General features: G+C 46.5%; 1 protein-coding gene across 8 annotated transcripts in view; it reads left to right on the plus strand.

The window, feature by feature from the left end:
- Eml1 (EMAP like 1) overlaps positions 1-21,669 on the plus strand; it is a 161,152-nt gene that overhangs the window by 98,248 nt on the left and 41,235 nt on the right. For 7 of the 8 annotated variants that reach the window (XM_006971690.4, XM_006971691.4, XM_042261154.2 and 4 more), the window contains exons 3-4: positions 1,323-1,455; positions 17,383-17,514. In XM_006971690.4, coding sequence (XP_006971752.2) covers positions 1,323-1,455; positions 17,383-17,514 — 265 coding nt within the window. Of the gene's footprint in view, positions 1-348; positions 369-1,322; positions 1,456-17,382; positions 17,515-21,669 lie in introns of those variants that run through there. The other variant, XM_076551351.1, reaches the window with a different exon arrangement.

Consider the following 21,669-nt stretch of genomic DNA (forward strand, 5'->3'; position numbering starts at 1 on the left):
GTGAGAGATTGTCTTGATTTTTAATTGGTGGAGGAGGAAGACCTAGTCCATGTGGGCATCCCCATCTCCTGGGCAGGGCATCCTGAACACTATGAAGTAAAGCTGAGAGAAAGCTCAGAAGCCATCGTGCATGTGTTCCTTTCTCTCCAGCCTTTACTGTGGATGTGCCGTGACTGGCTCCTTGAGTCCTGCTTTGACTTCCCCTGAGTGATGGACTGTAACCTGGAACTGTGACCAAATAACTCCCTTTTTCTTCTGTGCTGCCTTTGGTCAGAGTATTTTATCACAGCACCAGAAGTGAAACTGGACCAGCATTGTATCTTCAACAACAACAGTAACATCACTGGGTTAGGGATGTAGCCTGGTTGGTACGTGAAGCCCTGGCTTTGATCCCCATCACTGTGTAAGCTGGGCACTTTGATAGTGCACATCTATAATCTAAGTCCTTGGCAAGCAGGGAGAGTAGGAAGTGGAGGGGAGCAGGACAAGGAGAAGAGAAGAGGAGGAAGAGAAGCAGCAGGAGGAGGAAGAGTAGGAGGAAGATGGGGAGGGGGAGCAGGAGGAGGAGGAGGAAGATCAGGAGAGCAGGAGGAGAAGCAGGAGGAGATCACTTAGCCCTTCAAAACTTGCTCCTAGAGATGTTCAGTTTTGTGCTTCTCATTGCTTGTGACTTAGTTGTATAGGGTGAGAGGATGCTGTTTGGGATCACTGTTAGATCACCATTGCTAAAAAAGTCCCCCACTAACTTGCCTTTGTACCTCTGCCACTACTGCTAGCTTTTAGAATTGAAATCATCTTCAGTGGAGCTCTGGTTCTGTGCAGCTCTGGTTCTGTGCAGGTTTGGTTCTGTGCAGCTCTGGTTCTGTGCAGCTTTGGTTCTGTGCAGCTCAGATTCTGTGCAGCTCTGGTTCTGTGCAGGTTTGGTTCTGTGCAGCTCTGGTTCTGTGCAGCTCTGGTTCTGTGCAGCTCTGGTTCTGTGCAGCTTTGGTTCTGTGAAGCTCTGGTTCTGTGGAGCTCAGATTCTATGCACCTCTGGTTCTGTGCAGCTCTGGTTCTGTGGAGCTCGGGTTCTGTGCAGCTCAGGTTCTGTGCAGCTCAGGTTCTGTGCAGCTCAGGTTCTGTTCAGCTCTGGTTCTGTGCAGCTCGGGTTCTGTGCAGCTCTGGTTCTGTGGAGCTCAGGTTCTGTGCAGCTCTGATTCTGTGGAGCTCTGGTTCTGTGCAGCTCGGGTTCTGTGCAGCTCTGGTTCTGTTCAGCTTGGATTTTGTGGAGTGTTACTGCTGCTATGGGGAAACTCTGACTTCATCCTATGCTTCTCTTGCAGCGAGACCACTGGGGCAGACCCTGCCGTTGAGAACCACCGTCAATAATGGCACCGTGTTACCAAAGAAACCCAGTGCTTCCCTCCCATCCCCCTCGGGGTCCAGGAAAGAAATGGTTGTGCCAGTAACCAAAAGGTAAGCTATGTGAGGGACCCCCGACTCCTCAAAGCAGCCTCTTGGGGGTCTAGAAGGAGCGCCTCTTTCTCATAAGATGCTTGTGGTCTCTTCTGAGCTGAGGCTTTTAGAAGTCCAGGCTGTGACGTGTTGCCATCCACGGGATGGTAACTCAGCATTCCTCCGCTTTAGATTTAAGGTGTTGCCTGTGAAGTCTCAGCCCAAACATCAGGAAGACACTCGTCTTTTTACTTATGGTTCTTTATAAAAAGCAACTGGGACTGCGACCTGCATCCCTATATGCAACATAGCAAAAATTCAGATTTCCATAGCAACCTTAAGTTTTATTGGTAAGATTTGGGCAAACTCATACTTTTAAATTATGCTTGAGATTCTGGAAGCCTGTGTTAACTTCAGATAGATCGCAGTTCACTTTCAACTTTCTGATGACTTGCTGACTGTTGAATTTCAGTGCTGTATTGTATCATTAGTGTTAACTCTTAGACTGTAGAAAGTTAAATGCTCACTCATTTTGCAGTATAGCTGGCTTGGAAGACATTCCTCCGAAACTCTACCTCACAGGCATGTCGTAAGAATGTAGCAGAGGGCTGGGGAGATGGTGCGGAGGCTAAAGTATTTTCCACACAAACAGCAAGCCTGAGGACTAGAGTTCAGATCCCCAGAACCCATCAGTGAGCTCTGGATTCAACTGAGAGACCTGCTTCAATGAATAAGGTGGAGAACCATCAAGGAGGACTCCTGACCTTAACCTCACGGCTCCACACGAATGTGTACACACATAGAAATACATGCGTGCACACGTACACACAGAACACAGCGGAACCTGTGGAGGTCACTGAAATGCTAGTGGCCTTAGGAACACTGAGGATTTGGGTATGGATACTGAAGTTCTTGGACGACACCTGTGGGCTGCATCTGCTGATTCTGTGACTTAGGACGGGAATCTAGCCATCACCCTCACGTGTCATTTCCTCTTGAGGTCCCTCCCAAGAGGATGGCCATGAACCCCAGCCATGTCGTCTGGGTTCAAGGCATGCCTTCCTGAGATGATGCTTCATCTCAGGGGAGGCTGGGTGCCCGTGTCCCACTTACCCCACCCGAGAAGCTTGCTATTATACGGTGGGTACCCCTGTGGACCTGTGTCAATTTTACTCTGACCAAGGTAACTGCTCTCTGGGACATTGCTGACTGTCCCTCCACCCATCAGGTGAGACACAGAGGTGACTCAACAAGACACATGGAGCATTTTAGGGCCATCCCAGCACTTGGTTTCCTGTTGCTGTGATAAAACACCCCCAGTAAGAGCAACTGAGAAGCTGGGCGGTGGTGGCGCACGCCTTTAATCCCAGCACTCAGGAGGCAGAGCCAGGTGGATCTCTGTGAGTTCAAGGCCAGCCTGGTCTACAGAGCGAGATCTAGGACAGGATCCAAAGCTACACAGAGAAACCCTGTCTCAGAAAAACACAAAACAAAACAAAACAAACTAAAAAAAGCAGCCGAGGAAGAAATTTTAGCTCATGGCTCCAGGTTACAGCCCATCATTTTGAGAAAGTCAAGGCAGGATGTAAATCAGCTAGTCACACCCACAGTCAAGAGCAGAAAGAGAATGAGTGCATACCTGCCTGCCAGGACCCAGCCCATGATATGGTGCTGCTCACATTTAAAGAGGGTCTTCTAACCTCAATAAACCCAATGCAGAAAATCCCCCACAGGCATTCCTGCAGGCCGACACAGCCCAGGCATTCCCCCCACCCCCATCCAGACTCTCTTCTTTATTTTGATTTTGATTCTGTCAAGTTGTCAATTAAAACTGACCCTCACGGTCACTGAGAGATCCATGGGAGAAGAGGGTGCCTGTGGGGCCCATGGAGAGTGTTCAACCTCTTGGAGGGGGTGGGGGTGGGGTAGGGTGGGGGTGGGGGTGGGGATGGGGAGTGTTCTGCTTTTATTAGGGCTGATGTCGTCGTCTGGCTGTCCGGAGAGTATTGATAGTCAGTGACTTCAGAGAAAGTAGAAAGCAAGCGCACAGCTTCCTAATGTCTCTGGTGCTGACCGTTAGGTTGTTTCTTGGGTGGCAGCTGGGAGTGTGCTGAAGTTCGTGCCGGTGAGATGAGGAATAAGGGGGTCAGAGTTCAGGCGGGAGGAGAAGCTGTGAGTAGGTCAGAGGGGGTGGGGTACAGCTGATTTCCCGTCCATCCTGTCCGGTCTAGAAGGGACGCACCTCTGCGGCTGTGTTCAGGTTAGGACGTCTTTGGAATACACTCAGAACTGATCAGAATCTTCCACCCTTCACCAAGCAGATGCTCTTTACATTTCTTCCCGTAGAGTTCTGTGCGTTTATTTATTTATTTTTTCATAATTTTCAAGAAAATCGGCTTTACGGTGCTTTTTAAAACTCTGAAGTGCTTATACTTGGCCATATTTTAACCCCCGCTTGGATCATCCTTTTTTTTTTTTAGAACCAACACAAAATGACTTTTGGATTCAATGGCAGGAAGTACTCAGTCTCTAGATGTAACACCAACAAAACTGACTTTTTCTGTGAGTTTCAGGGCTGTGTGTGTGTGTGTGTGTGTGTGTGTGTGTGTGTGTGTGTGTGTGTTTAATCAAAGAGCCCCTAACATTACATTTGGCCTCTTCCCTATTTGTGTGAGTAGTTCATCAGGGTAGGAATATTTGTATATTGTTGTCCAGGAGATGACCAGAGCCTTTCAACTCACATGGAACCTCTCCACCCCTTAAACAATACCTCTGCTCTCCGTCCCCGCAGCCCCTGGTACTGCCCCTCTTCCCTCTGATCCTGTGGTTTTAACTACTTTAATGATGATGATAATAATAATAATAATAATAATAATAATAATAATAATAATAAGTGTGTGTGTGTGTGTGTGTGTGTGTGTGTGTGTACCACCATACACATGCAGCAGTGTCCATATGGAGGTCAGAGGACAACTTGCAGGACTCAGTTCTCACCTTCCACCATGTGGGCCCTGGGCTAGCACTCAGGCCGTCAGCTTGGTGGTAAGTGCCTTTACCCACAGAGCCGTCTTGCTGGCCCAGTTTGGGCTACTTTCCACACTTAGGTGACTGGAGCTACATATTTGCCTTTTTGTGACTAGTTCCTTCTGCTAAGTATAGCGTCCTCAGGGGTCCTGCCTGCTGTAGTGTATCACAAATTTCATTTCCAAGGCTGAGCGATATTCCCCCAAATATGTGTAGGGTTCACTTGTTATCCAGTGAGGGACGGGAAGTGCTTCCGTGTTTTAACCCGGCTGCAGTCAACACAGCTGGGCACGGCTATCTCCGTGGCAACACTGCTGGGCACGGCTATCATCTCCGCGGCCCGGCACTCAGTCCTATGGGAAGCATATCCACAGTGGGATGGACGGATCATGCAGGAATTCTGTTTTTAAACTTTTGAGAACTCTTCACGCATCTTTTCATGAGAACTGCATCATTTTACAGTCCTGCCAGTGGTGCACAAGGGGTTGAATTTTTCCAGCTCTCAGCTTTTGTTATTTTCTCTTCTTTTTGCTTGTTTGTTTGGTTTTGTTGGGAAAGTATCTCCATTTGTAGCCAAGGCTAGCCCTGAACTCATGGCCCTCCTGCCCTGGCCTCCTAGATGAGATTATAGGCACGAGCCACTAAGCCTGGCCTTCTTTTCTTTTGGATGCTGTCATCTTAATGGGTGTTGGGCCATCTCTCAACGTAGTTTTGATTTGTGTTTCTACCCACCCCCCATCTGTGCAGCCCTGGCTGGCCTGGAGCTCACTATGTAGACCAGGCTGGCCTCAAACTCACTGAGATTCTCCTGCTTCTACCTTGTTAGTGTTGGGATTAAAGATGTAGGTAACTACAGTTGTCCTTACAATTTTTTTTATTACATTTTGATTATTTGTGTGAGTGTGCCCGAGTGTGTGTGTGTCATGTCATGGCCTGTTAGTGTAGGTCAGAAGAAAACTTGAGGAATCGCTTCTCCCTTCCACCATGTGGGCCCCTAGGATGGGACTCCAGCCATCAGGTTTGGAGACAGAACCTCTACCCACTGAGCCATCTTGTTGGCCCTTGTATCTTATGATTAGTGATGTAGATAATTTTTCATATGATTGTAGACCATTTATACATCTTCTTCAAAGAGATCTCTCCAACATCTTTACATATGTACTTATGTTTTTCATATTTGTGCTTCTTGAGATAATATCTTGCTATAAAGCCCAGACTGTCCTGTTGTGATTCTCCTGCTTCGGGTCCCATAGTGTTGGGTTTACAGGTGTGTGACACCACACCCACCTACCTGTATTTTAATTGGATTATGTTGCTGTTTGCATGGAACTGTCGAACTTTCTTATATACTGAATATTCACCACTCTTTAGGTGTGTGACTTGCAGATGCGTTCTGCCAATTCCCCAGGTCACTCTCCCATTCTGTTGGTCGTTTGCTTTGCCATCAAGAGGATTTAAGGATATGAAGATTGTGATTCAATGGGTAGATTATATTTGCTCTTGGTGTCTGTTCAAGAAATCATTGCTGAATCCCACATTCTAAGGCTTCTCCTATGTATTTTGGTATTAATTGTAGGTCATTAGTCACATCTGTGTTAATTTTTAGACATCATATAAGGCAAAGGCCCACCCCCATTCTCCTCCCATGGCTATTTCCATTTTCCTAGCATTCATAAAGAGACTGTCATTTGTCTACTGAGTAGTCTTGCTGTCTTTATTAGCAATCTTTGGTCCATGTGTGCAAGGGTTTATTCCTGGATTCACTCTTCTGAACCACTGGTCTCTAAAACCATCTTTGTTGCCAGGATTTGATGTCTTCATCATTGAGGTTTTAAAATCGGGAAATGTGAAGGCTCCATCTTTATTCTGTATCTCACCCCTGTCCTTTGTCTGGGGATTGGGTTTTGGGATTTCAAATGAGTGTTGGGTTGCATCGTCGGCTTCTGCAAATCCTGTGTCCTACTTTGCTTTTCTGTTGCTGTAATAAACACCATGAAGCAACTTGGGAGAGAAAAGGTTTACTTGGCGTCCAGTCACAGGGCATCATCAGGGCAAGCCAGGGCAGGAGTCTGAGGCAGGAACCTGGAGGCGGGAACGGAAGCAGAGGCCATAGAGGAGTGCTACTCTTGCATAGCCTGCTTTCTTATACAGCCCAGGACCACAAGGGTGGCACCTCCATCATGGGCTGGGCCCTCCCACATCTATCATTAATCAAGAAGATGCCCCATATGTAGACAGCCCACTGGCCTGTCTGATGAAGGCGACTCCCCTATTGAGGGTCCCTCTTCCCAGGTAATGCTAATGTGTGTCGAGTTGATAAGAACTAACTATCACAATTGCCTTTGATGTTTTAATAAGGATGGCACTGAATCCATAGATTTCTTAAGTAATATGGCCACTGAGTTCCACCAGTCCACAAGCATGGTCTTTCTATTTATTCATATCTTATTTTTTTCTTATTCTAGCAAAATTGTATGGTTTTATAGTGTACATGTCTTTTACCTTCTAAGAAAACTTTGTTCCTAAGTAGCTCGTTACTTTTAATGTTGTGATAAGTAGAAATGTTTTCTTCATTCCCTTTCAGGTCATGTGGAAATACACCTGACTTTTGTGTGTTCATTTTTTTGTTGTTGTTTTGAAATTTTGCTCAAATCATTTGTTTTGCCTCCTCCTGCATAGCTCCCAGAATTGACCAGACTGGGGCATGAGGGGATGAGTAAAGGGCAGACACACATACACAGAGAAGCTGGGATTGGGTGGTCTAGGTCCTTGGATAAAGCATTGTGGAAGCTTAGGGTGTTCATTATAGACAATTGAACAGGGAGGCAGGATTATTGTACAGATACAGTTGAACAAGGAAGTGGATTATTACATACAGATAATCACGAGGGTGGAGTTATTAAGTACAGCTAAACAAGGAGGCATATTTAGCTCATCTTGGTAGGATCAGTCTTCAGGCCATAAAAGTCTGGGGCAGAGAGCCACAGTGCACATTTTCTGACCTGAGGAAGGCTTTGCCCCCATCACAGGTTTGAGACATTGAGGTTTTTGACATGACCATGCCCAAGACAAACAATACACATTCAACCCAGGACTTCTCTCGCTCCCTACATAGTTTTGTGTGTATGTGGTTTTTAAAAGTTTTGTGTTTTGTTTACATATTAGTATCCATTGTCCACAGAAGTATACTTTTCCTTTCCACTGTGAATGGTTTACTTTTTCATGTCTAATTGCTGTGGCAAGGATTTCTAGTACTCTGCCGGATGCTAGAGGCAACAGTGAGCTTTGCTGCTCTCCTCCCACTCTTGGAGAGAATCCTTTCAGCCTTCCATCCTTGCGTGGTAGCTGTGGGTTCCTGTGTGGCTTCTGCTGTGTGGGAAGCAGTTTGTTCCTGTTCCTAGTTCTTTGGGTGTCTGTCACGAAAGGGTTTTTGAATGCTTTTTCTTTTTAAAAATTATTTTATTATGTTTTATTTATTAATATTCTGCAGGTGTGTGTGCATGCCACAACATGCATGTGGGGTCAGAGGACAACTTACAGGAGTTGGTTTTCTCCTTCTTCCACATGGATCCCAGGCTTGGTCAAATTCAATGTCCAGGCTTGAATGGCAAGCGTCTTTACCCACTGAGCCACCTCACAGACCCTCAAGGGCTTTTTCTACATCAGTTGAGGTGACTGTGTGGTGTTTGCTCTTCATATAACGTGATTTTTACATCGTTTGATTTTGATCTGTCAAAACATCTTTGGATTCAAATTATAAATTTTGAATTTTTTTTCAATTTTTCCCCCATTTTTTTTTTCTGAGACAGTGTTTCTCTATGTAGACCTGGCTGTCCTGGAACTCACTCTGTAGACCAGGCCTCAAACCCAGAGATCTGCCTGCCTCTGCCTCCTAAGTGCTGAGATTAAAGGCTGTCTAATCTTTTATATATCTTGTTGAATTCAGTTTATTAGTATTCTGTTGAGAACTTCCCTTTTCAATAGATTTTCATCAAGGATATTGACTTTCTTGTAATGTCTCTGTCTGGCTTTGGTATCAGAGTGATACTTGTTAGATAAAGGAAATCAGAACTCTCTGTCCCCTTCGGTTCTGAAGAGGAGGGTTGATGCTAATTAATCTTTTGGTGTTTGATAGGATTCCCCAGTGAAGCCAACTGGTTTGGGGCTTTCTTTCTTCGGGAGATGTTCTTATTACTGTTCAGGCTCCTTGCTAATTAGGGGTCTGTTTGTATTTTTAATTTCTGTGCCATTCGTTCTTATTAGGTTATATATTTCTAGGACTGTGTCCACTCCCTCTAGGCTATCCAATTTGCCAGCATATAATTTCTCCTAGCAGTCTCTTATACTTCTTTATATTCCTGGAATGACATCCGTTGTGATGTCATTCTTCTTTTTTTCTTTCTTTAAAGAATTATTTATTTATTATGTATACAGAAGAGGGTGCCAGATCTCATTACAGATGGTTGTGAGCCACCATGTGGATGCTGGGAATTGAACTCAGGACCTCTGGACGAGCAGTCAGTGCTCTTAACCTCTGAGCCATCTCTCCAGCCCATGGTCATTCTTCTAATTCACCCTTTAAGGATTTCAACCACCCCTCTCTTTTCCTCTTTTATTTTCACTGCAGGTATTTGGTTCTGTCGATCTCTTTACAAATCCATCTGCTGGTATTGCTGTCTCCCTTCCCGTTACGTTCCTGCTTCATGTCCATGTCTCCTGCACTGATCTTGACTGGTTCCTTTCTTCTGTCAACCCTCTTTTTTGTTTTTTCTGGTTTGCCAAGGTGTGAAGTGACATGGTGGTCGGGTCTTTACCTCATTTCAGCCCGGTACAAAGGGCTCCTGGATAGTGAGAGCTTTCGGTAGTATTATCTTAAGAGAAGAGAAGCAAGATTGAGAGGAGGAAAAAAAATCAAGATGCATAGCTACCATGCTGTATGTGTGTGTGTGCACGTGCGTGCGCGTGCACACACCTGTGTGACGTGCAAGTGTATGTGAGTATGTGTGTGTGTGTGTGCGTGCATGCATTTAAACATGCCTTCTCTAGCTCTGTAGACATTCCTCCCCTACCCTGCCCTTTTGTAGTATTGGCAGTGTTTGTAGTACCAGGAATTGAACCCAGGACCTTGTGCATGCCAGGCACTACCAGAGAGCTACATCCCCTCTAGATTTTCTTTTTCAGTTCACAAAGCGATGCATCCAACTCACAGGCTCTGCTGATCTCAGCATGAAGCTTCGGACTGGCCGTGTGTGGTTATCTAGACTTGGAGCTGAGAATTCAGAGGACTGTGGTTCTCCCAGCTGCCATGGGCTTCTGTGGGTATGCATCCCATTCACTGGGAAGCTGGATGTGGTGAAGTGGCTCTCATTAGGAAAGGTTTCTGACAGCAAAAAGAAGCCAGCCAGACTTCCTGAATGTGGAGGTTAAAACAGGGTGGAGACCGGGCTCCATAAACACATTTACAATCACGAAGAGTGTTGTTGTAATCACGGCTCCAAATGAACCGAGCTGGGACATCTGGGGGCATGCATGGTGGGTGTTTGTTTTCAAGAGAAGCCTCTGGGGCTGTTAGCCTGGTGCTCAAGGACAAAATCCCCTTTGGAAACAGTCCAGCCACAGTGGTCGTGCATTGTGTTGCCAATTAAAACTTAGTCTGGGACTGGGCTCCCCTGCTTTGGAATCCTTGGGAAGAGGTTTGGTTTCTGTTTTGTCAGAGGAAAAAAGGGCAGAAAATGCAGGGAAGACGCTGTAGGTCACACCTTGCTCTGTGGACTACTGAGGCCATCAATAGCACAGTTTTCCCTGTGCACAAGAAAGAGACTCATTGTCTGCGGTGGGGGTAGCAGAGCAGGACAGTTGGGGTGTGAGTGTGAGCAGAGATCAAAAGAACAGATCTGGTGCAGGCATCATTTTAGCAGTGCTCTGTGCCAGTCCAAGACCGAAGAGGGAAGCAGCCGTGGCTTCCAAGCAGTCAGCGACCCTTTGGGAAGACTCAGGCTGTTGGATGTGTGACCTGGCGGAAGTCAGTGCCAGATACACACGCCATGCAAAGAGCCAGAAAGCGAAATCTGACTTGATTTTGTAGAAAAGTTATTTCTAGACTGGGCCTGGCAGCTCATCTCTATCATCTCAGCGCTTCGGAGCCTGAGACCGTGGACTTGCCACCAATACCGAACTAGTGGTGTATAGTTGTGGGAGGTCTCTAAAGTTCCAGGTCTAACTGGAGTAAAGGGCGAGTCCCTGATATTTTAATATATGTCTTTGCATTCAGATCCAATGCCATGGAGGTATTAAATGGAATATAGGTTTGCATCTGTTGTCAGTAGTAAGGTAGAGAAGGGATGGTTAGTCAGGAAGGACTAATTGGTCCCTGCTGGTTATCAGAAACCAGGCAGTTCCCATAGCTCAAGTAGTCAGCTTTCTGTGTAAGGAAAAGCACGCTGTTTGGTAAGTGGTTTTTTTTCCCTGAGACTTTCTAAGGTGGTGTTTCTGGGAAAGCACTTGTGTTGTGTCACAAAGGTTTTAGGGACTGGGCTGGTGGCTCGGTGGGTAACAGCGCTTGCTGTACAGGCCCTCAGCGCCCCCACAAAGGAATCTGGGTGTAGTTGTACATGTGGGAAATCCCAGTGCTGTAGGAGGCTGAGACAGGAGGATTCTTGGGGTTTACTGACTGCCAGCTCAGCTTCGAGTTCAGTGAGAGACCCTGTTCCAAGGGGAAAAGGCGGAGAGCAGTAGAGGAAGAAGCGTGACACCCCCCTCGTGACACCCCCCTCGTGACACCCCACTCGTGACACCCCACTCGTGACACCCTCCTCGGGCTTCCACAGGGACAGGGCACGCGCCTGCCCTTACACCAGCATGCACCACACAGCGCAGGCACACACACCACACAAGGAAGGAATTTTTGAAAGGCGCACATTAATCTATATTTATCATAATGATAGGGAAGAGCGCTTTGATTTAATTACTAAAGTGTGTCATCTCAGCCTATCAGGATTAGATATGTCATGATTTGCGGGACAAAAGGCTCCTGTGGCCCCCATCTCTGTCGCCTCTGTAGCACTCGGCATAGCATGGAAGACTCGGTCAATGCCTGGTATTTGTTGAGTGGGTCCTAAGAGATCTGGTACAGATCCCCCCCTCCCCCAGTTGTAAATGTTCAGGGCCTTTTTGTGAAATTTTGGAAAAACTCATTTCTTGAGTTCAAATCATCTAACGACAGAAAGCCATAATTCTAGCTTCTTGGGCTGAGCGCTATTATCTCATCACAAGAAAGAATGTCACACGTCACCATTTCAGAAATTTTTATCATGTCTGGGACTCAAATTGGCAGGAACTCTTCGACGCATATATAATGAAATGCAGAGAGCCGCTTTCTCTTCAGCCTGAGCAGTTCGGGGTCGGGTGTGGGGACAGAGAAGCAGATGGGAAGAAACGCTGGTGTTTAGACTCGGCCTCCCTCAAGCACCAAGAGATGAGCGGTGCTATGGAGAGGCCTCTTGCAAGCTGGTACCCCTGCCACGTCCCAAATAAAGAGCATTGTTTTCGCTGCTTGCTGTCCAGAGGGACTGTAAGGCCTTTGATATTCCCTGCTGGTGATTAGAGGGAGCTTCCTGTGGCGAGTCGACAGCCCTGCTCTCTGGCCGCCCTGGTTGCTGTATGTCTTCAAGCTTTTGTCTTCTGCCCTTCATCTGAGCCCTCCTAAATCCTCTTTAATTCATTAGGGCTCTTGGTTCTCAAAAGGAAATGTCTTGTTTCGTTTTTTTTTTTTTTTTTTTTTTTCCTACATACAGGACAATAGTAACTTTTCTTTTTAAAGTTTAACATTTTGATGCAAATGGAGGTAGGCATGACCAGTGTCCTAAAAGAGCTGTGATGGATTATCCTGAGCTGTGTGAGCAAAACGTGGTGTCTGTCTGTTCTGATGCTCGCAGCCTGCAATTTCCCGAAGTTTATTACACTTTCCACTGGGGCTGGAGAGGCAGCTCAGTGGTTAAAATCACTGGCTGCTCTTGCAGAGGTCCAGGGTTCAGCTATCAGCACCCACACGGCAGCCTACAGCTGTATATGTAACTCTGCTTCCAGAGGACCCGATGACCTCTTCTGGTCTTCTTGAGCACCAGGCATTCATGTAATACACATATACACACACAAGCAAGCATTTATACACGTAAAATAAAAATAAATAAATCAAACCAGGGAAATACTTTCTCACACAGGCACTCATGTGTGGACAGAACGGGTCTGAGACGCTCTGAACAGATCATTGCCAAGGCGAGGGAGCTTGGATCTGCTGGATAATCCTTGTTCCTCTCCCTCCAACATGATGGCTTAATGGCCTGATCCGGGGCCTCCCATGTGGCAAGGCTTAGGCTGTGTAACTATATTACTTTGTTAGATACTGGATTTGTAGAAACTTATCAGATATGCAGAGCTGGTATTCCTCAAAGCCCTGAGGAAACATAACCCCTTTGATATCTCTACTGGGTGACTAAGGAGACTTCCTCCTCTTTGGCTTGTCAGTCAACTATGATAAAGTAGTTGAAACTCACCTAGGTGAGCACTGGCTGTGAGAGGCTTCTCTGGGAACCCCCTACCTTCCTTGTAGGCCAACCTTGAGATCTTACCACACCAGTCAGTTTTGCATCCTTTGCAGAGCCTCACACAGGCCAGAAAGGATGAAATAAATGGATAAGTTTCATCCTCTGCTCCTGCTACAGACAGTCAGGTTGCTCTGCGCTCATACTTGCTGATCTATGAGAAGGGGGAAGGCATCCATTGTGCAGACAGAGGAAGAGGAGCCAGTATGACTGGACACATGGAGCTTGGCAGTTACATGCACAAGTGTACAACTCATGCCAGGGCTTGGGATAGGACTACTAATCTGCTGGCTATTGAAGGGTGTCTCTGTGCCACAGACGTAGGGAAAGCAGTAAGAAAAGAGCCAAGAAGGCTCTTTAACCTCTGGCTCAGAGGTTAAGAGCACTGGCTGCTCTTCCAGAGGTTCTGAGTTCAATTCCCAGCAACCACATGGTGATTCACAACCATCAATAATGAGATCTGGTGCCCTCTTCTGGGGTTTAGGCATATATGCAGTCAGAACACTGAATACATAATAAATAAATCTTAGAAAGAAAGAAAACAGGGAATAAAGTGAGAAAAGCCCCCCCCCCCCCCGAAAGTGCTTTTGTAGCAGCAGTTTGAAAAGCTGCCATGGAATCAGGTAGAAGAGACAAGAAGAGAACCTGGTAGCACTGTACATACAGAGAGAAGTGTATGCTTGGGGAGGAGGGTAAGATTATCTCAGGAGCTGTGAAGGACATGCCCCAAGGGGGAAAGACAAGTTACCAAATCTCACAAACTAGTGCATAGGAGCTGAGGGACCTCAGACAGCAGGACCCCGCCAGGGCCCAGTTCCAGGATTGAACCACTGCTGTGCGCCCCCAGCACGGGCAGTGGCTGCTAGGTTCCTGTCACTCATCCGTCTTCCTTCCCTGCCTCTCTTTTCCTCTTGGGTCCATTCCTTTCTCAGTCTAGCCTTTAGCCCTCTTCCTCGATAGTAACCTTGTGTTAAGCTTGTAAAGGCCACCTAATGTGCTGGCTTTTGAAGGATCACCCCATTCTCAGAGTGAGCAAAATGTACGCTGACCATGATCATTTTTACACATGGTCTTTCTGGTGACGGCAGGAGCTTCGAATCTGCATGACCAGCATCTCACGTGGGCATGCCTAAAGGCCAGCACATGGTTTGTTCATTTGTTGTGTGTGTTTTGTTTTAGAATGCTCAATTTGGGGACAAGAAAATGACAAGTCTTAGGACCACAGGGTTTCTCTGGAACCTAGGGTTACAGTCTAAAGATCAGAGACACTGTTAACGCCCTGGGTTCACCATCCTCCCATGATGAAAACCATCAGCTGCTGTAGCTCACTGAGTCCCCTCTGCCAAGGACCCAGCACAGACTCGAAAGCTCTCCTGTGGGAGCCGCTGAAAGGGCCCTGGGAGACTGCAGCAGCAGAAAGAGGCCCAGAGCGTCGCATCGACAGTGTCCTTGTGGGAGTTCGAGTTAAGTTCACGGCAATTTAAAGAACCACGTGAAATGCCCGCACAGCGTGCTAAAGCACATCTATTACCCAACTATTGTGAACACTAACCAAACTGAAGCCGGTGCCTGGAAGAGGTGATGAGGTTGTTGGTGATGGGAACAGTGGTTAATGGGAACTGGACACTTTCCATCTTACATAGATTATTTCACTGAAATCTCACACATCCCCTTTACCGATGACGAAAACAAATTCAGGGATATACAGAGACTTGCCTAAGCTTGCGAGAGCAGCTGGCTTAGTGGCTCCAGCCCCTGCCCTCTCTCCTGGCACCTCACCAGGATTTTCATAGTTTGTGAGCTGGAGTTTGTCATGTACCAGGTTCCAAGAGGTCCTCTTCTGGGTTGTAGCCTGCTTCTTCTCACTGGGTCCTGATGTGGTGGTCGGGGAGGAGAAGGCTCTCAGGGGCCCCTTATCTGATGGCACTAACTGTGTTCATCAGGGCTCGCTCCACCCTCTTGATCTAATTACCTCCCAGAGGACCACACCTCCAACCGTGTGGTACAGTGGGTCAGGGTTTCACTGGGTGAAAACATTGGATGCTCCGGAAGGGGACACTCTGTCTTCACTGTCCCCTGGCTCCGTGTTGTGTCTATGGGATTCCTAAATATATGTGGTGTGTGTGTGTGTGTGTGTGTGTGTGTGTGTGTGTGTGTGTGTGTGTGTGTGTGTTTTGAGACAGGGTTACTCTGTATAACAGCCCTGGCTGTCCTGGAACTCACTTTGTAGATCAGAGTGGCTTCGAACTCACAGATATCCACCTGCCTCTGCCCTTCAAGTGCTAGGTTTAAAGGTGTGCACTACCACACCCGGCTGGAATTCCGATTGCTTTCTCCTAGACTAGACTTTCAACTGTGGGTGTCAACGTATGAGTGTCAGTGACTGAATGAAGGGGTCTTGAAAATTTTATAAATAAAAGGCAAGAATAAAAGATTTCTGGACAACGAGCAACCAAAAATTAACTCAAAATTAAATGCGTAATGAATCAGGTTTCTGGCAGCACCCACCCGTGTGGCAGTGTGTGGCATCCCTATAGCCTTGGTTCTGAACAAATAGTGTGCACTTTGCACCGTGCATGCCTCCATGTCTGCAAAGCCAGGGAACTTTGCTTGAAAAACCTATGCTCAGATTCCAGGCTATATATGCTATGAACCGCGGTGTGTTTACTATATAGACAAAGTTTCCTGTTCCTGTAGGTACATAGTGGCTTAGTCAATATTTTCTTACTGTCCTTCCTCAGCATGTAAGTATCTGATAATACACCTTTGAATTCTATTGTGATAGAATGTGTAAGTTTTTAAAATTGCTGTTTGAGGCTGGAGAGATGGATCAGTGGTTAAGAGCACTTGCTGCTCCTGCAGAGTCTGGTCCCCAGAACCCACAATGGGTGGCTTACAGCTGCCTGAACTCCACCAGCACCAGGGGCTCCAATGCCCTCTTCTGACCTCCAATGACCACTATGCACATATACGTGTGTGAGTGCACTTGCACACACACACATACATACTGTGTGTGTACATATACATAATTAAAAAATAAAAATAATCTTTAAATGTTCGATGTTTGAGGTATAGCCTTGAATTTTGTAAATCACTGAATAGATTTTGAGTTAGGACAGAATTTCTATCAAGTTCTGATATGGCCCTAAACATACTTCTGTCATTTTGTACTACAAATTTACATGAAGTAGAGTTCTTGGCACCAACAGTTACTCAACCAGAATATCAATGAACTCTGATAAACATTGAAGATGCTCTATGCTCTGTAGTATCAGATATACAGCTAAGATTTAAATCTTCTTGTCAAAATAAACAATCACATCACTAATATGCAAATTGGCTATCATTTCAGTAGGTGGAAAATCATATGTATATCAAAAGAACTGTTTTAAAATATTTAAAAATTTTTAATTTTTATTTATTTTATTTTTATTTATTTTTAATATTTATTTAAAAAACTGTTTTAAAAAATTTAAAAATAAATTTACAGTTTATTAGTGGTGAGTGTTCCATTTGCATGCCTCTTTAGATACTATAAGCCCTGGTCAGGTGATGGTATCTCAGGGAAAGGCACAAGGAGAAAATGCTTAAGAAGTCTGCCCTAGCCTAGGTTCTTCTGTGTGGGTAATTTTGACCCATGCAAGCCCCTGTTGGCGCTTCCCCAGGCTCCCTCCATTCCAGTCCTGTTCATTATGTGGCCTGAACCTGAGTGCTTACATGCTCTCAGACGGTAGATAAAGACGGTTCACCCATGGTAGACGCTTCTGCCATGACCGGTGGCACCTTGTCTGCATTTGTCCCTGGAGTGCTTTTGGCGTGAGTTCTCCTGAGCAGGTGCTGTTGTTGCGCTGGCTACTCCCGTTGAGGGACGCCCCGTGTATTGTAGGGTGATCGGCAGTCTCTCTGGCCTCTACCCAATCACATTAGGAGTAGCTCCCTCCCCTGAGCTGTGACCAGAAATGCCTCCAGACTTTGCCAAATGTCTCCTGGGGGACAGTGTCACCCTTGATTAGTGCCACTGACCTAGACTGAAGCACCCTCCCAGCGCAGGTATATTGGGGGGTCTTCGGCTCAGTTTCCTCCATGACTCTGAACTGTGCCACATGGCTCAGTCACAAAGGCAGTAAGCATGGCATGCATTCCAGGTGACACTGTGGGAGCCCTTCGATCCCCGTAGCAAGGATTTTGGACCCCTCTATCTTTTAAATGTCTATACAACAGTAGGATAGCCTGAGTGTGTACCCCATGCACCCTCAATACGCTGAGCAGTGAAGGACCGTCACACTATGGAGGCTTCTTTCTCACCTGCCTGCCATTCCCACAGCATCAACAGGACCAGCTCTTCTGAACGAGTGTCTCCAGGTGGCCGGAGGGAGAGCTCCGGGGACTCCAAAGGAAGTCGGAACCGCACGGGCTCGACCAGCAGTTCCTCCAGTGGCAAAAAGAACAATGAGAGGTAAGGGAGCCCTGCTAGCAATGCATTTCATCACCCAAGGGACGCCTCAGAAGAGTCCTCTTGACAAGTCCAGGCCCTGTCTGAGCTCCAGGCCTTCTGAGATTGCATTAACGGCAGTGTGTGTGTGTGTGTGTGTGTGTGTGTGTGTGTGTGTACGCAGCTGGTAATCACAGGTCACATCCAGAAAACCTATAACTCAGGCTTCTAGCTCCCACTGTCTGAGTTAATAATACTAATACCGAGGCTGGTATTAATAAAGCAGTGTCTGAGAAATTAGCCCACGAAGTGGATCTGAATTTCCAGGCGCAGTACCTCCCATCACCAATACACCTTCCCAAATGAATCTTGAAATTAATTTTGCTGGAGTATTTAAAGCTTGTCAGCAATGCTTTCTGAGAGGGACAGGTTGAAAGCTGGACTTTCTCACTCACTCAGGGGCTGTTTTTAATAGCGAGCCAACACCAGAATTACAAACCGTTTTCCACTCTGGTTTCCTGTTCTACATTACTCCTAACTTTGAAGCTGCTGTGAGTTTAGTTTACAACAGATTATGGTAAATGCTTGTGAAGCGCATAGTGGCATTTTACTCACAAAAACTACTTTTTGGCGTTTTAACAGCCTGTTTTAAGAATGTGTTGTCGGAGAGGTTCCCGTGCCTATCTGCCTAGTGTGGGCTTTGTTCTGGCCACACTCTGATTTTAGTTTCTCTGCTCTGGGAAGTCTGGGAAGGAGGCTGTTTTAGAGGTTGAGCTTGTTTCTTTTCAGATGTTCATGTAAGGAGACGGCCTCGTCAGAACACAGTCAGTTCCAAACCGCAGGCTGCAAAGCTTCCAAGTTTGAAACTATGTGGGGATTCAGTCTTGTAAGGGATGCTTAAACTCCACGTCAGTTTTAGCTCTGAAAAGGATCTTTGTAGAAGGAGTGGGAGGAAGAGGGGGAGAGAAGAAGATAATGAAGAAGAAAAAAAGATAAAGGGCTGGAGAGATGGCTCAGCAGTTAAGACCACTGGCTGTTCTTCCAGAGGACCCGGGTTCGATTCCCAGCCCCCATTTAACAGCTCCTAACAGCCTGTAACTCCATCCAGTTCCAGGAGCTCTGATACCCTCTACCTGGGTTCTACACACACATGGTGCACAGACACACATGCAGACAAAACACCCATCCATACACATAAAGTAGAACAATTTTAAAAAATACTGACACCCCTCTATACTGTATGATAAGTTCATAGTCCACTGACAATTTCAGAAACCATGGACTCATCTTCTCAGACTATTAGTACTTCTTAGGGAGAGATTATGCTAATCTCATGCTAACAGGGTGGTGAGACCTTGGCAGTGAGGCCAGGTGGCTGCAGAACATGCCCGCCAGAGGCTCTGGATGGAATTCAGGTTGAGTTTGGTGCTAATTTGAAATGTCTAGATTTTGGCAGCTTGTATGAACATCTGATTTTTATTAGGAATTTCCAGAAAGAATCTACATTGTGTAAACTCTAGACTTGTTTTATCCTTTAAATCCCATGGCTTTGGTTAATGTGCTGGGTAAATATTTCCATAAAAGATATTTACAAAGGGATTTTTTTGAGAAATGCCACAGGAAGGAATTTTGATTTAGAAATGAGAGAATGGGAATGTTTGCAAATCATTTTCTAAAAATAATCCTGGCCACTGAAAGTGTCCTCCTGAAGCCAACCCCTCCATCTCATTGGAATCAAGAGACTACCCAGACCATCATGCTGCCAGGAGGCTCAGAGAGGACACTTGGGGCCCCACTGGTACTGGAGGATACTTTGGGGCACCTGTTGGGCAGTAGGAGTGACAGGGTCCAGTTAGCAATGTGGGCATTGCCCGCCCCAGTTCCTCATTGCTCTCCCTCCATGAGCAGCTCCAGGCCTGGCCAGCTCCAGCCTCGCACCCCTGGCCCGGAGGCTTACCGAGGAACTCTCGGGTTCCAGGCTAGTACAGAGAAAAGCCTAGGAAGGGCCCGGTGAATTCTCCCCTGACTTCTGACTTTGTACGGTGAAGACAGGCTGGCTCTTCCCTTCACTGGGGCTCTGAGTTGCAGTGACTCACCTTAGGTAGCTGCCTCCCATCTGAAAAGATTTGCCTGTTCCGTTCCCGTAGGCAGTGAATGGGAAGTCCGTGGAAAGGCCTCGGCGCCTTCACTTGGGAGAGCCTTGGCTTTTCCTCTGTGGCTTTGAGACTTTGGCGCCTTATTCTTTTCGTTCTTACAAAGGTGCTAACTGGGAAGAAAACACCAGTGCTTGGTGCTCAGCAAAGGGTCATCTGTGCTGGGGCGGCAGAGCACAGGAAAAAAGCGCACGAGGCTTCCCCAACTCCTCAGCCGTCTCTTCCTCATGTGTAAGGTGAAAGTGATGGATGACTCTGAAGTGACCCATCTTTTCTTTGGCCTGACAGGCTTAATGACACCTGTATGAATGGTCCAGGCCATTGGACACAACCCAGATCTTGCCAAAAGCTAACCATGATTCTGGGAACGGATGGTCTACCCCGCGATCCTCCCAGCTGCCAGCCAGGCACCTGTCGTGTGCTGACTGCAGACGGGATGATTCTGGCTGGAGAAACTTTGATACTTTTTTCGCGGTGGCTGGAGGCCCTTCCCCTTCCTCTCAGGACGGCCTTTAGCACATAGGTAGAAATGAGCACACTGATGTCACCCAGAGAATTCTGGCTCCGCCCTAATGCGTGGACTCAAACCTCACACATCAGTAGCCGTAATGCTTTGTGTCACACTCCACGTGCAAAGCTGTCGTTGGTGTAAGGATGCCACGCGAGTGTCTCTATTCCTCAACAACAGTGAAAGCAACTCGAGGGCTATTCTGTGTGTGTTGTGCAACTCTTCGCTCTTGAGCAGAGAACAAGTGTCCGGCAAGTCCCGGGCATTCCTTGAATGTAGTAGCTTCCTCTAAAACAGGTGTGCTTTTCTTTTATTTAGAGCTGTATTCTCCATCAGACTTTCTGTATTTTTGCTCCCATATCACATCTTCTTTAAGAGTGATCGCTGGAGGTGACCGTCTTACTTGTGACTTGGTATAATCCTCACCTCCCGTCTTAGAATGTTTAACATGTAAAAGTACTTTGCTTCTAACCCGCCTCAGGATTGGAACAGCGTTTAATCTCTGCTCTGACAACGCTTCCATTAGAGACAAAAGCAATGTAGGGCAATGTAATATTTTACTTTATGTAATATTCATGGCAAATGAATATTAATAATTACATAATGAGTCTTGTCACACAAAGTACTTATTAAATTTAAATAGGGAGTCAGCAATAACATTCTGAGAGAAGAAGGTGATGTAGCCAGTACACTAATCCACTAAGGAATTTTTTAACTTAAAAAAAAATTTTAATTCAGAGAAATGACTGCTTATTCATAAGTTTATAAGTACAGTTTACATTAGATGTAGCTGGACTGACAAAGTGTTTCAGTTATAGCCATTGGTAGAGATGTGTCAACTTCATAAATAAGATACTATGTTTCTATCTACAACCTGCTGCCATGGGCTGCTTTTGTAGGGTAAGAAAACTTGGTTGTCACGTACATATGCACTGCCCGTCTTTGGAGTCAACCAATTGAAGGAAAACGGAGTATCCTCAGGCCAATGCCTGTTCCGCTGTACAGCCTGAACCGTGGCAGGCAGCCCTGCTGCCTTATGGGCTGGGGAGGTCAACTGTGCTGGGCTTTCCTCCTCTGAGAGCTCTATGGGCCGTGACTTTGTCCTCTGGCCGCACCCTCCAGGTCCTAAAGGCTCAGTTGTTTCGCTTCTACATTGCCACCCTAGTGGTGACCTTCATGCTCAGCCTGGGTCAAGGTCCTTCATCTGGCCCCTCATCCTCTTCTGGGCCCTGACATCACACCTCCCCAACACACCTCTTATGCCCAGCAGGTTATTATTTTTCCTTCTCCTTTAGAGTTTATCACTCAAGTTACTTGAAAATCCCAAAAGAAGACTTGAAAGTCTCCTAAACTGTCAGCAGTGACTCAGGACTCACGGGACACTTTGCACATTCCCAACCAGCTCTTCTTTCTAGGGCACCGTGCAGGCGGTGTGGTTAATTTTGACATCACTGGCCCTCTTCGTTTTGCTCTATAAGCACAGTCCTGTGTCAGCAGACAGACTCATTTCAGATGTGG

The sequence above is a fragment of the Peromyscus maniculatus genome, chromosome 14 (genome assembly GCF_049852395.1).
Source record: "Peromyscus maniculatus bairdii isolate BWxNUB_F1_BW_parent chromosome 14, HU_Pman_BW_mat_3.1, whole genome shotgun sequence".
Lineage (NCBI taxonomy): Eukaryota > Metazoa > Chordata > Mammalia > Rodentia > Cricetidae > Peromyscus > Peromyscus maniculatus.